This window comes from Mustela nigripes, chromosome 13, assembly GCF_022355385.1.
Source record: "Mustela nigripes isolate SB6536 chromosome 13, MUSNIG.SB6536, whole genome shotgun sequence".
Lineage (NCBI taxonomy): Eukaryota > Metazoa > Chordata > Mammalia > Carnivora > Mustelidae > Mustela > Mustela nigripes.
In genome coordinates, this window is record NC_081569.1 from 141,962,003 (window position 1) to 141,975,497 (window position 13,495).

The window sequence follows — 13,495 nt, forward strand, 5'->3', positions numbered from 1 at the left end:
AGCAGTTTGGACATGAAAATCCTGCGCAAGGAACGGTCTGTGAGGGAATGGGACCCAGCACAGGGAGACGCCGTGTTGCGTCACGCTCCCATTCTCTGCCACGCACTCTAGAATGTGCCCCCCCACCCCCAGGGCCCCCACATCAGTGTGCACGGGCAGGGCGGTTGAGGACCTCAGGCCCCCACGGGAACCACGTCCCTCTTAGTCTCCTCATAAGCAACACGTGTTTTATCTCGGGTTCTTCCATCTGGGGTGCCTGATCCCCTACAACTCCCATGATGTTCCCCCCCAAGACACACACTTTCACAGAACTTTAACTTGTATTTGTTACAACCTTTTATTGTAGAATGTGACTTGAGCACTACATTTCCACTCACGGAACTTGTGGAGTTACTCCTCCAACAGCTTTACAACACGCCTAAGTAGGCTGAGAATGTCGCTACTCTAAACAACGCTCCTCTTTGGAAAACAAGCCCTATACACGGTTACTCCCTTCAGCTTGGTTTAACTACTAGTTTCTAGAGGCCTGGTACATGCATCTGGTAACTACAGGGGACAGAAGATTCAAAAAGTAGATCCTAGAGGGTGAGAGCTGTTTTAACCAACACTTCTCTTTAAAACATCAAGGTATAACTCGGAACACTTCAGTAACAGACAAATTTGGTCTTACTAAGGAATCCGCTTGTAGCTAAACACTTTAGACCACAGTTAACGTTAGGTTACGCACACCTCACAACAAAGGTCACCTTGTCCAGTTACAACGAGCCGGCGTGGCACTAGGGAAGAAAAACTAGCTGGGCTTTAGCTCCTACACGTCACAGTATCACACTCGAACAGAAAGAAATCTTCCCCTTAAGTAGTTATTATCATGCCATACAGATTCTTAAAATGTTAACAAAAATAAAGAAAAACATCCTTGAAAATATATTATCAGAGGGAATGAAGATAAAGTATCGAATACATGTACAAGTAAGTCATTCTCGCGGCACCTAGTCAACCTCCTCCATGCGCGACGTGTCGTCGTCACCTTCCAGGGGGGGCATCTCCTCACTCACGGCCGCACTGCTGTCGTCAGCGGTGGGGTCATCTTCATCAATACCTGTTGGGAAAGAAGCCCCTCCTGCTGTTAGAGTTCTCGAAGCCAGCTGATCACCAGCCCACTACGCTGGTCTGTACCCACTGTAAAGGCTGAACCGTTAGTTGGTGCTGAAAGCGCTTTCATTTTTCAGACCTTCTGATCAGAAGGTCTGTTCTCTGGGTTGTTTTTTAAAATGTTTATTTATTTATTTGACAGAGATCACAAGTAGGCAGAGAGGCAGGGAGGGGGAAGCAGGCTCTCTGCTCAGGACAGAGCCCAATGCAGGGCTTGATCCCAGGACCCTGGGATCATGACCTGAGCTGAAGGCAGAGGCTTTAACCCACTGAGTCACCCAGGCGCCCCTCTGTTCTTTGAAAGAGGAGCCATTACGGTCACCCAAGCGGGAGGGGGCCACCCCAAACATTGATGAGGCTGAAGGTCCCGCCCGGCCCACGGCTCGGCGGGGAGCTTACCGAGACCGAGCTTGATCATCCTGTAGATCCTGTTGGCATGCGTCTGCGGATCTTCCAGACTGAAGCCGGAGGACAGGAGCGCCGTCTCGTAGAGCAGGATGACCAGGTCTTTCACAGACTTGTCGTTCTTGTCGGCCTCGGCCTTCTGCCGTAAGGTCTCGATGATGGAGTGGTCGGGGTTGATCTCCAGGTGCTTCTTCGCGGCCATGTAGCCCATGGTGGAGTTATCTCTCAAGGCCTGGGCCTTCATGATCCTCTCCATGTTTGCCGTCCAGCCGTACGTGCTTGTCACGATGCAGCACGGGGAGGTCACCAGTCGGTTTGACACGACCACCTACAAGCAGAGCATGAAGAAATTAGTGAATGCACGTACAAGACGCCACTACGGCTAATTTTTCGGTAGCACCACCAGCTGCATGGGTACATGGAACCCAAGGACTCCAAGGACTGAGTCAGAAACACCGCCGGCCAATTCAACTATTCAGAGCTTTCTTCCAGCACACCCTAACTCTCCCCGGGTCTTCAGCCACCTTAAGAGTTTTCTCTATGTAGGAAATGCTAATTTTCTATTCGGGAAGTTCAGAAAACACAGGGGGAGAAAGGGCCTGCGGAGGACAAACCTGGCCAACCCCTCTGGGCCCTCTAGAAAGCAGCCCATGACCAGGAGACCGCGGCAGCCCGGGGCACTGCTCTCACAAACCTTTTCTACTTTTTTCTCTAAGATGTCCTTCATGATCTTGCACAGGTTTTCAAACTTTGTCTTTTTCTCTTCCTGTTTCTTTTTCTCTTCTTCATCTTCTGGAAGTTCCAAGCCCTCTTTGGTCACAGACACCAACGTCTTCCCCTCAAACTCCTTGAGCTGCTGGACGCAGTACTCGTCAATGGGCTCGATCATGTAGATCACTTCCAGGCCGTGCTTCCGAAGACGCTCCACGAAGGCCGAGTTCGCTACCTGGTCCTTGGTCTCACCTGAAGGGTGGGAGAAGTTATAGACCTTTAACAGGCAAGGACTTCATCTTGCTTTTACCTTTTGCTATATCTAGTCAGATCTAACCACAGAGACCGCCCAGCCCACGTGGCCTTGCCTGGCTTCGTCCCTGGGCACAGACCTGCACAGCCTGGTGCCCGCGCACCCTCCGACCTTACCTGTGATGTAATAGATGTGTTTCTGGTTCTCCTTCATTCTGGTGCAATAGTCCTTGAGAGACACCATCTCGTCACCGGAGGCGGACGTGTAATAGCGCAATAGCTCGGAGAGCTTCTTCCGATTCTGAGAGTCCTCGTGGATGCCAAGCTGAAAGAGAACGTAGACTCTGAACTTTCTCTGCATTTAAAGAAAGTAAAAAAATTTGACAAACTATGACCCCTACTACTGAGGATCCAATGTGTTCACCCCAACCTTGATGTTTTTGGAGAACTGTTCGTAAAACTTCTTGTAGTTCTCTTTATCTTCGGCCAGTTCAGTGAAGAGTTCTAAGCACTTTTTGACCAAGTTCTTTCTGATAACCTTTAAAATTTTGCTTTGTTGCAGCATCTCACGGGAAATATTTAGAGGAAGATCCTCCGAGTCCACCACACCTCTGATGAAATCTGAAAAAATACAAACAAATGCACTCAAAGTCATCCCCAAAGACACAGATAATCACAATCCACAAACAGGTAAACCCAAGGAACCAAAGATCATCTCCTGCCCCACATGGGTTCTTTTTTAAAAAAATATTTTATTTGACAGAGAGAGAGAGAGAGAGAGAGATCACAAGTATGCAGAGAGGCAGGCAGAGAGAAAGAGAGGAGCCTGAACCAGGGCTTGATCCGAGGACTCTGGGATCATGACCTGAGCCGACGGCAGAGGCTCAACCCACTGAGCCACCCAGGCCCCCCCCTCCAACATGCATTCTTGAATCCACTGTGCAGAGCCGCCGAGGCACTGGCTGGGCTAGAGCCTCACACTGCCCACACTTACTCAGATACTCTGGGATGAGCTCCTCACAGTTATCCATGATGAAAACTCTGCGAACATACAACTTGATGTTGTTCTTTTTCTTTCTGTTCTCGAATAGGTCAAAGGGAGCACGTCTTGGCACAAAGAGAAGAGCTCGGAACTCCAACTGTCCTTCCACTGAAAAATGCTGTTTAAGCAAGCACACAGCGAACCATCATCAAGGGACAACACAGGTAGGAGCCACTGAAGACGCGCTCCGCTTACAGTCACAGAACCAAAAGCGCTCCTGGGGGGCGAGTAGGAGGGCTGGGACAGAGGCCTGCGCCGCAACCCACACCCCGACCACAAGACAAGCTGCAGGGACTCGGGGCACTCACCTTCACTGCCAGGTGATCTTCCCAGTCATTGGTCAAACTCTTGTAGAATTCTCCATACTCTTCGTTGGTGATATCGTCGGGGTTTCGGGTCCAAATGGGCTTGGTCTTGTTCAGTTCTTCCTGGTCGATGTACTTCTCCTTGATCTTCTTCTTCTTCTTCTTGTCCCCGTCCTTCTTCTCCTCCTCCTCCTCGTCCGAGCCGACGTCTTCGATCTCGGGTTTGTCATCCGACTCCTTCTCTTCCTTTTCTTTTTCCTCCTCTTTCTCTTCCTTTTCTTCAGCCTCATCATCGCTCACCTCTTTATCACGTTCCTTCTCCACCTTCAAAATGAGATGCAAAACCACGTCACCTCTGCATTCTGGAACTAAAGAACACCCTGGACTGGACACAGTTAACACCCGAGTGTAAGACTCAAAGAAAGAAACGTTTATCAGCCACAACACTCTGGTCGGCATCTCACGTTATCTACCTAAGTAACCAGCCTGGGTACGTGGACAGGGAGACGGAACTTCACAAAGTCCCGCCAGTGCAAGTTTGGCTCATTCCCTCATCAACAGACCCAAACACTAGGAACTTCCGGTCACCAGCTCCGCGCTCGACCCCGGGCGCGACACTCACGAACAGTGTGATGGGGTAGCCGATGAACTGGGAGTGCTTCTTCACGATCTCCTTTATCCTCCTCTCCTCCAGGTACTCCGTCTGGTCTTCCTTCAGGTGCAGGATAACCTTCGTTCCCCGACCCATAGGTTCGCCTGCGCAGAGAGAAAACTCGATTTCAATCTGAATGTGCAAATTCAGCAATTGGGAAGACAGAAAACCCTCAATTGTTCTCCACGCCACCCCCAACGGTTTTGAGCAACTTAACCGCGTGAGGTTTACTCCTACTATGCAAGGAGAACCCCGGGCAGTTAACCGCCTGCCCACGATCAGAACTCAAGGACCCCACTCCTCTATCACGTGCTTCCCGGGCCTCCACAGCATCTTCCGGGCCCCCAGCCTAACAGCACCAAGCCCTCCCCAACGACGCAAGGGCCAGGACGGCAGCCCACTGGATGCCCACCTGTGTCGGTGCGGACCGTGAACGAGCCCCCCGCGGAGGACTCCCAGGCGTACTGCTCATCGTCGTTGTGCTTGGTGATCACCGTCACCTTCTCTGCCACCAAGTAGGCCGAATAGAACCCCACCCCGAACTGGCCAATCATAGAAATATCTGCGCCCGCCTGCAGCGCTTCCATGAACGCTTTGGTCCCCGACTTGGCGATGGTGCCCAGGTTGTTGATCAGGTCAGCCTTGGTCATGCCGATGCCGGTATCCACGATGGTGAGGGTCCGGTCCTGCTTGTTCGGGATGAGGTTAATGTGCAGCTCCTTCCCCGAGTCGAGCTTGCTGGGGTCGGTCAGGCTCTCGTACCGGATTTTGTCCAGAGCCTGTGGACAGAGCCGGGGCCGGTGAGGGCCGAGCGCCCGGGGAGGGGGCGCCCGCCCGCCCAGCCGGCCCGGCGCGCCGCGCACTCACGTCGGACGAGTTGGAGATCAGCTCCCGCAAGAAGATCTCCTTGTTCGAGTAGAAGGTGTTGATGATCAGCGACATCAACTGCGCGATCTCCGCCTGGAAGGCGAACGTCTCCACCTCCTCCTCCTCCATCGGCTGGTCTTGGGTCTGGGTTTCCTCAGGCATCTGCAGGGCCGCGGAGCCGGTTACGGGCCGCCCCCGCGCCCCCCGCCCGCTCCTCCGGGAGGCCCGCGCCCGCCGGCCGAGCCGGGGCCGCCGACAAAGGATGACCTCATTTCCAGCTGCGACAGCGAGGGCCGTGCGCACGCCGCCGCCGCCACCGGGCGCCACACGCCCTCGGGGACCCCGCCCGGAGCCGGAGCCCCCTCCCCCCTTCTCCCGTCCGCCCGAGACCCCGGAGCCGAAGCCCGACGGCCGGGGAACCCCCACCGACCCGGGCGCACCCCCTTTCCCGCGAGTGGGGGGTCGGGGGGCGCAGCAGGCCCGAGGCCTCTGCCTGCGAGAGCACAGCCGCGCCGCCCCACAGGCCCGGGGCCTCCGGGGGGCCCGCCCCGAGCCCGCCGCCCTGGACCCCCGCCGCCCCCCCAGGCCCCCCCAGGCCCCCCCAAGCGCCCCCTCACCTTGGCTAAAGAACCGCACGGGCTCCGAGAGGACGCAGCACCAGGACGCAGGAGCAACTGGCGCGCCGCCCCCGCGCTTCCCTTATATAGACGCGGGCCCGCCCGGCGCGCGGCGCCTTTTCCAGAAGCCTCCCGAACCTTCCGGAAGAACCCTCCCCAACCGCCGCCGCGGCCACGCGCTTGCGCCTGCGCCGTGGCCGCGGCCCCGCCCCTCTCCCGGGCGCGCGCGGGCCCGCCCCGAGCGCCCCACCCCCAACGGCCGCCGCGCGCGTCCCCGCACCGGACTCAGTGCGCCCGCGCGGCCCGGAACTCTCGCGAAGGTCTCGCGCCTTCCGGAGCCACCACCCCCAGCGCGGCGGGCGCCGGCGCCCCACCCCCACCCGGTGCCTGCACCGCGCGCAGGGTCCCCTCCGGCCCGGCGCGAGCGCGTGCGCTCCTGCTCGGCCCAGTCCGCCGCAGTAGCGTCGTAGCTCCTACGGCCTCCGGGCTGTGTGGGCTTCGGCCCGCGGCCGTGGGGTGCCGCCGCAGCGTTGGGGCCGGCACCCGGTACTGGCCCGGACTCGGTGTCGGCAGGGATCAGGGGTTCCAGGAAGGGAGAGAGCGCGTCTCTACGCCCGGGCCAGTGATCAGAGGCTCTGGGCTGCGACTGGGGGTTCAGGGCCCTGCAGTTCGGGCAACAGGTGCGGTGAGGGGCGACCAGCGCATGCGCAGGCAGACCCGAGCCCTGGTTTGTCTTGACCAGAGAGAGCCCCTAGCCACGTGGGGGTTTTGGTAATGGGGTCTTGGAATATGGCTGAGGTTTGGTGGGGTGAGGGTTCCATCCCACACCCAAGAAAGACTCCTCAGACATCTTTGATGCAAAATGGTGGTTTGTTAAAAAGAGCTTTGGTGTTGGGGGAGGTTTTCAGAGCACGTTGACATGCTAAAGACGGCCAAAGAGCACCAGAGGCTTTGCTGCCGTCAAGTGGTTTTTCCTTCTAGCAAGGCATTAACCTGAAGATAATTGGGAGCTTCCTGGAGGGACATTACACTCTGCCCGCTTCAAGGGTCTGTCAGTGGGCTGCGTTGTACCTACACATCTTTCTGGAAGCTAGGTTATTAACAGAAATGCTTTGTTCTGGGGCGCCTGGGTGGCTCAGGGGGTTGAGTCTCTGCCTTCAGCTCGAGTCATGATCTCGGGGTCTGGGATCGAGCCCTGCATCTGCTTGGCTATCTGCTTGGCCGGGAGTCGGCTTCCCCTACTGGGCCTGCCTCTCTGCCTACCTGTGATCTCTCTGTCAAATAAAATCTTTAAAAAAAAGAAAAGAAAAGAAAAATGCTTTGTTCTTAGAGCTTGCTGAGACATCTGTAAGCTGAGGGAGACTCAGGTCTTGCAGGATTATGATCTCTGGAAGTTGACTATTCTTTCTGTCTTTAGCTTTAGGGCAGCCACAGCTTGCCTGAGGAATGTGACGGATATCCCATGGGTGGGGGCAGCTGGGGGGTATCAGCTTTTGCTTTGTCCTCAGCTTGCCTTCTTTTCCGTCATCATTGGATAAGGGAGCCTCAGGGGCCTGGTTGCACTCCAGGGGTTCAGTTCTGAGGGTAGGACTAGGAGCGCCAGGACTGAGGGTCATCCATGCCTCTCCGCATTGCCGGCCAATTTCCAAACGTTCATGCCCTGCTCAGGGGCTGGTTCTTTCCTTAGGCTGCGCTTGCACAAGGGGAGGTGTTGAAACGGACCCTTACAGAGGCCTGAATCCTCCAAACCCGTGCTTCATCCTTTGGGGGATTTCTACCTGCTGTGCATGTGCATATGGTTTAGGGGAATTCATGCTTTGTTACACATAACACCCAGGGCTCATCACAAGTGCCCTCCTTAATGCCCATCACCTCTACCTGCCCTTGGTTTGCCTTAAACCATGTCCTTCACAGTAGCCTGCGATTCCAGGATTAACTAATGTGTGCTCGCCCAGGACACCCACCAGGATTTTGTAAAGCCCATCTTCTTTATTGCCTAGTTTACCTCATTTGAGGTCTCCATGGGAAGTATCTAGTTCACCCTTTGAGGGGTTAACTCGCTCCAAAAACCAATTTCTAGGTGGGAACTCCCAAAAGTATTTTGAACAATGGCCGATGAGAGTCCGGAGAAGCTTGGAGGGGAGGGGCCCTTAGCCACCGCCCAGGTCAGCCACGAGGTCTGAGGACCCCCCCAGCTGGACCCCCTCAGGTCACTGTGAACCTAGCCCTGCCCCAGGCTCCTTTGTCATTAGCTCCTCCCAACACACCAGCCTCCCCCCCCCCAACAATCTGGAAGCTCCTTACGGTGTAAACAAACCTGTCTGAACCCCTCCTCCACCCTCCTCTCTGGGGAAGCCCCCCTTTTCCAGGAAGAGGGTTTTCACACTGGGGCTTGGGTCCCATTTAGGCCTGTGTGAAATTAACACGGGGCTTCTTAACTGGCTTGAAAAATAGGAAAAATAGAGTGGAAACTTCCAGCCACGCGGTCAGGGGAAGTGGGCGTTGTGCCTTTGCCCGGCGCCTCCTAAAATGTAATTTTGACCCCAGCTGTACCTGGGAATTCTCCCCGGGTTTTCCCTGCAGCCTGGGCTGGGGGAGGGGCTTGGGGGAAGGGGACGAGGTTGGGAGGAGCGGAGTGGAGGGAAGGAGGAGCGGCCACGGGCTGGCCCCCCGGCCCATGGTGCCGGCTCTCCGTCCCACGGTGCGCCGTGAGATCTGGTCCACGTGCGCCCCATGGCGGCCCTCCTGCTCCCCTGACCTGGAGGCCTGACCACTTCTTCCTTTCTACCCAACTCCTGTCAGGACCCTGGAAGTTTAGGATGTCTTGCAGGTGGGCCGTTCAAAGCCCCAGCTGAGATCTGCTAGGCAGAACTTGCCCCACCGCCCCTCCTGGAATCCCTGCTTCCCAGCTGGTCTGGACATTAACAACCCTCCCTCCCACCACAGTCTCCTGGCCTTCAGGTCTCTCCTACCTGCCTTAGTTACTAAATACCAGAACTTTCTCGTCCTGCTCCCCTCTGACCTCTGGATAACGTTCCCCACCAACCACCGTGGCCTGTGTCCCGTCACCAGCATGCCGGGTCTCTCCCACCTGCCGGCGGCTCCTCTGTCTCAGCAGACTTGCCCCTCTCAGGCCTTCCTGTGGAGCTCCTGGAGAGATACCTCCGTGTATCTGTGTGTATCTTGTGCTTTGCGCCCAGAAAAGCCAGGGCCAGGACTCTCCTAGCGCCACACCTGGACACTGAGCTCACGGCCCCACCTACCTGGTCTCCTCCCAGGACTCAGTACCACAGTGGACTAGAGCACCACCTTCTAGAAACCCCAAGCATCCCCACAGGGGATCTGGCGTGACCTTGCCATTTCTGCCTCCTAAATGCCTCTTGAAGCCATCTGCTTCTTGCCACCTCATGCTCCTCTTCCTGCCCAGGTCCCTCATCCCTGTCACCAGCCCCAGTGGCTCACCTAGACCTCTGTAGCCCCAACTGCACCTGTCTTCACCCTGTGGCCAGGGTGGGCTCTGTTAACACGGATCAGACCCTGGCAGTGCCCTCTTCACACATGCCCCAAACACTCTGGACACCCCAGCATTCCTAGAACAAAAACGACTGCCTTAACCAGGCTTACGGGCCCTGCAGGATACCCCACCTTCCTACTTGTCTCTGCTCCCACCAGCTGTCACCTTTATAAACCTCCCTCTGTGAACGGCCCCCACACCGTTTGGCCCGGACACGAATCCCGGTTTTTTTCTTGTAATTCATGTCCCCGGGTGGACCTTCAGCTCCCGCTTTTCCCTAGGGAACCTTCCCACCTCAACCTGCCTTCCTCCAGGCCCCGTCCCCTGGTATAAATCAGTTCTCAGAATGTGGGACCCCCAGCACGGCGTGTGCTCACCCACTCCAGCAAGCCCCCAACCCTGGCTCTTCCGCGCCCCCCCTCCTTCCTCACCCAACCTCCTCCTCCCTGCACTGTGTCTCCGTTACATACCCAAGTCCTGCAGATTAGCTCCCTAATATTTGTTGGGCTGGTCCCAAAGTGATCCCCTTTGGTGTCCCTCCATCCAGCTGGAAGGCCAGGCCAGACTCTGTATCTGGGTGCCCAGGTTCAAATCTCAGATCTGCTCCTGCCTACCCTTGTGGCCTGGGCAAGTCACTTACTCTGTGCCCGTGGTTGTCACAGGCGCATGGAAAGTCTACTTCTCTTGCAGAGTTACGAGGCTGAAACGAGCCAAGTCTGCTTCTGGAGATGGTCAGGACAGGCCTGGCATGCAGTGACTGCACCTGTGTATGAAAGGAAACAAAGAAGTCTTGATTTCTTCTTTGACCTGTGGATGATTTATAAATGGGTAACCTTCCAAATACCTGGAGGTTTTCCAGAAATCTTTTCATGACTGATTTCGTTATTTTTTTTTAAGATTTTTATTTATTTATTTGACAGACAGAGATCACAAGTAGGCAGAGAGGCAGGCAGAGAGAGAGAGAGAGAGAAGCAGGCTCCCTGCTGAGCAGAGAGCCCGATGCGGGACTTGATCCCAGGACTCAGACCATGACCTGAGCCGAAGGCAGCGGCTTAACCCACTGAGCCACCCAGGCACCCCTGATTTCGTTATTTTTATTGTGAGAGAGAGAGCGCAAGCCGGGGGGGGGCAGCAGAGGGAGAGGGAGAAGCAGGCTCCCTGCTGACAACAAGGGGCTCGACCTCAGGCCCCTGGGATCATGACCTGAGCTGACTGAAGTCAGATGATTAACTGAGCCCAGCAGCCGCCCCTTGCTACTGATTTCTACTGTTTCATTCCATTGTGGTCCAAGAACATATTCTGCATGATCTGACTCCTTGCATGTTTAATCAAGACTCCTTATGGCCCAGATTACGGTGTATATGGACAAGTACTGTGTATACAGAATCATGATGCTGAAGGAAAGGTACCAGTCATTGATATAATTTTAGAAAACACAAGCTAACCTTGAGTGAGGGAAAGTGGATCTGTGAAGGCCTGGGGGGCCTGGCCGGTAGGCGCTGGGGAGGGGGACACAGGGGCGACAAGGAAGCTGTGGGCAAGGCGCCTGCTCACTGCCGTGTTTGTCGTCACAGCTTCGCAGGTGTACGTGTGTGTCAAAACATGTCACCTGTACTTTATTTTTTTTTAAAGATTTTATTTATTTATTTGACAGAGAGAAATTATAAGTACACTGAGAAGCAGGCAGAGAGAGAGAGAAGGAAGCAGGCTCCCCGCTGAGCAGAGAGCCCTATGCGGGACTCAATCCCAGGACCCTGAGATCATGACCTGAGTCGAAGGCAGCGGCTTAACCCACTGAGCCACCCAGGCGCCCCATCACCTGTACTTTAAACACGTGCGGTTTGTTGCATGTCAATTACACCTCATAAAGCTGTTTTTTAAGAAGATGTTTGGCAAAGAGCTAGGAGAAATGGTCAGAATCGAGGTGTAACGATATAGGGAAATTCAGTACTTCGTATTTTGGAAAGAGACACCTGGAAGAGGCTGGTCTGGACCGTGAGCCCCGTCCCTGCTGCGTAGGGGCTGTGTGACTCCAAGCAGGCAGCTCAACCTCTCTGTGCTTCGGTCTCATCTCTGCGATAGTAAGGTTGCGGGTGCAGGCTGTGAGCTAACTCCAGGGAAGCCGGGGGCACCTGGCGTGCGGACGAATGTGCAGTCCTCTTAACGGAGAGTGGGGAGAAGGGTGACCTGCGCTGGCAGTCACCAGGTCACCGTGATGCTGTCCTGCACTTGTACTCACGGTTTGGGCTCACTGCTGGAGCAGGAAGGGGAGGGCTGGGAGGACCGTCCCAGAGAAAGGAACGGCCAGACTCTGAGAGTGAGGGGAGGTGGAGAGACGGGACCAGCATTTTGGTGGAGTGGTCCAGTGCCTTGGGCACTTGTTGTTGGCCCTGAAGTGGACTTCCACACAGCAAACCAGTTTCTCACCGACCAACTATAAAACTGGGGGCACTTTGGTACCAAAACGATTCTTCTCCTGGCCAGTTTTAACCCATTCTTTGAGGCCCAGCTGGGCAGCCATTGCTGGAAGGCCCAAATGGGGTTGATAACTTCCTTGTTAACTTGTGCACGCTGTCACCAGAAGGAGGCACCACAGACATTCCCCTGCCCTGCTCTGCCATTGTTGCCAGCAGAGCGTGGCCACTTTGACAGGGAAATGGTGTCCAGTCGTTGGCTGAGCCGCACTCCTTTCCTGCCTGCTTACCAAACCCCGTGTCCAGGCCCTGGGACGCAGTGGGAGCCAAGTTAGGCCACCGCACGCATGGGGGAGACACGAGGCCAACCCCTGCAGATACGTGGCTTTGTAAACTGATGGGTGCTGGGAGGGTCCTGTGAATGGAGGAGAGTGAGTGGTGTTGGCGGCTGGTAGGGGGAGGGGAAGGCATCTGCAAATGTGAGATCCGGAAGGAACACGAGGACTTGTACGGAATGGGGAGGAAATGGAGGCCAGAAGAGCCCTCCCGTGGGGTGGGTGGGATGGGGGACACAGCCCGCAGAGGGCAGGTGGCCGCTGAAGCCGAAGCAAGAGGTCGGTGCCAGGTCGTGCAGGGCACTCTGCCAGGGGACTCGAAATGGGGCCCGAGTAGCATAGGAGGCATGGGAGGCTGTCCCCGGGCGCATCCCCGCCCCACTGTTCAGACGCTGCTCCGCTCGGACCACCCCGTGCACAGAGCTCAGCCCCAGGGGGAGCGGAGTCGGCCTGCACTCGCAGAGCTGGTGGCCGGAGAAGGGTCAGGCTTGCCTTGCAGGCAACCAGGGTGAGCTCACCGTCAGGTGAGGCGAAGGAGCCTGCGGGGTCCTGCATGGGAGATCCTGCGTGGGGGACACTGTGGTCACCTTGGGGAATGTAGGGCCCAGGCCAGAGCAGCAGGTGACCTGTTCAGTGTCACCATGTGGCGCTGAACTGTCTGTGGGGCATCCAGGTGGAGGGGCCCCCAGCAACAGACCCCCGCAGTGTGATTGAGGATGTGGTGGGGGGTTGTGGGGGAAGGAAGGAGCCAGATCCTCTCGGCAGGCACAGGGCTGCCCCCGGAAGCAGTCCCAGTCCGGCGAAGAGCTGGGAACCTGGAGGGACAGGAGGCTGCGCCGAGGCGGGGGTGCAGGGAGACCCCCTCCCTGTCCCACCTGGGCTCCCAGTCTCCCTCGCGCAGAGGCCCCCGGCTGCCTCTCCTGGCCTGCTCCGAGTCTGGCGGGGACAGGTGCGCACTGAGCACCCCTCCAGGCCAGGTGCACAGAGCAGGACAGTCTCAGGTAACACCTTCGGGGCTTACGTTCTGTGGGGGAGGGGCAAATGACAGGGGCAAAATAAGCGTGCAGGTGACACATGGGCCGGTCCGGACGGGCTCTTCAGGCCCCGAAGAACAGCAGCCCTGGGCGTGGGCTTGAGCTTCTTCCTGGAAGCACCGTCACTTTCCCCTGATTCACCTTCAAACCTTATGAGTCATCTTTGACGCATCCCTCGGCCCCCACATTGTGAGT

The 13,495-nt window shown here is 56.4% G+C and overlaps 1 protein-coding gene across 1 annotated transcript; it reads right to left on the reverse strand.

Annotated features, from left to right (window-relative positions):
- Positions 1-312: 312 nt before the first annotated feature.
- HSP90AA1 (heat shock protein 90 alpha family class A member 1) lies at positions 313-6,168 on the reverse strand. The gene is made up of 11 exons (XM_059374009.1): positions 6,004-6,168; positions 5,387-5,548; positions 4,932-5,298; positions 4,490-4,623; positions 3,871-4,191; positions 3,515-3,680; positions 2,951-3,141; positions 2,698-2,845; positions 2,252-2,520; positions 1,552-1,885; positions 313-1,099 (listed from the first exon to the last, which is right to left on the reverse strand). The coding sequence occupies exons 2-11, from the start codon at positions 5,546-5,548 to the stop codon at positions 990-992; spliced, it is 2,202 nt and encodes a 733-aa protein (XP_059229992.1). The 5' UTR covers positions 6,004-6,168; the 3' UTR covers positions 313-989.
- Between the last annotated feature and the right edge of the window lie 7,327 nt (positions 6,169-13,495).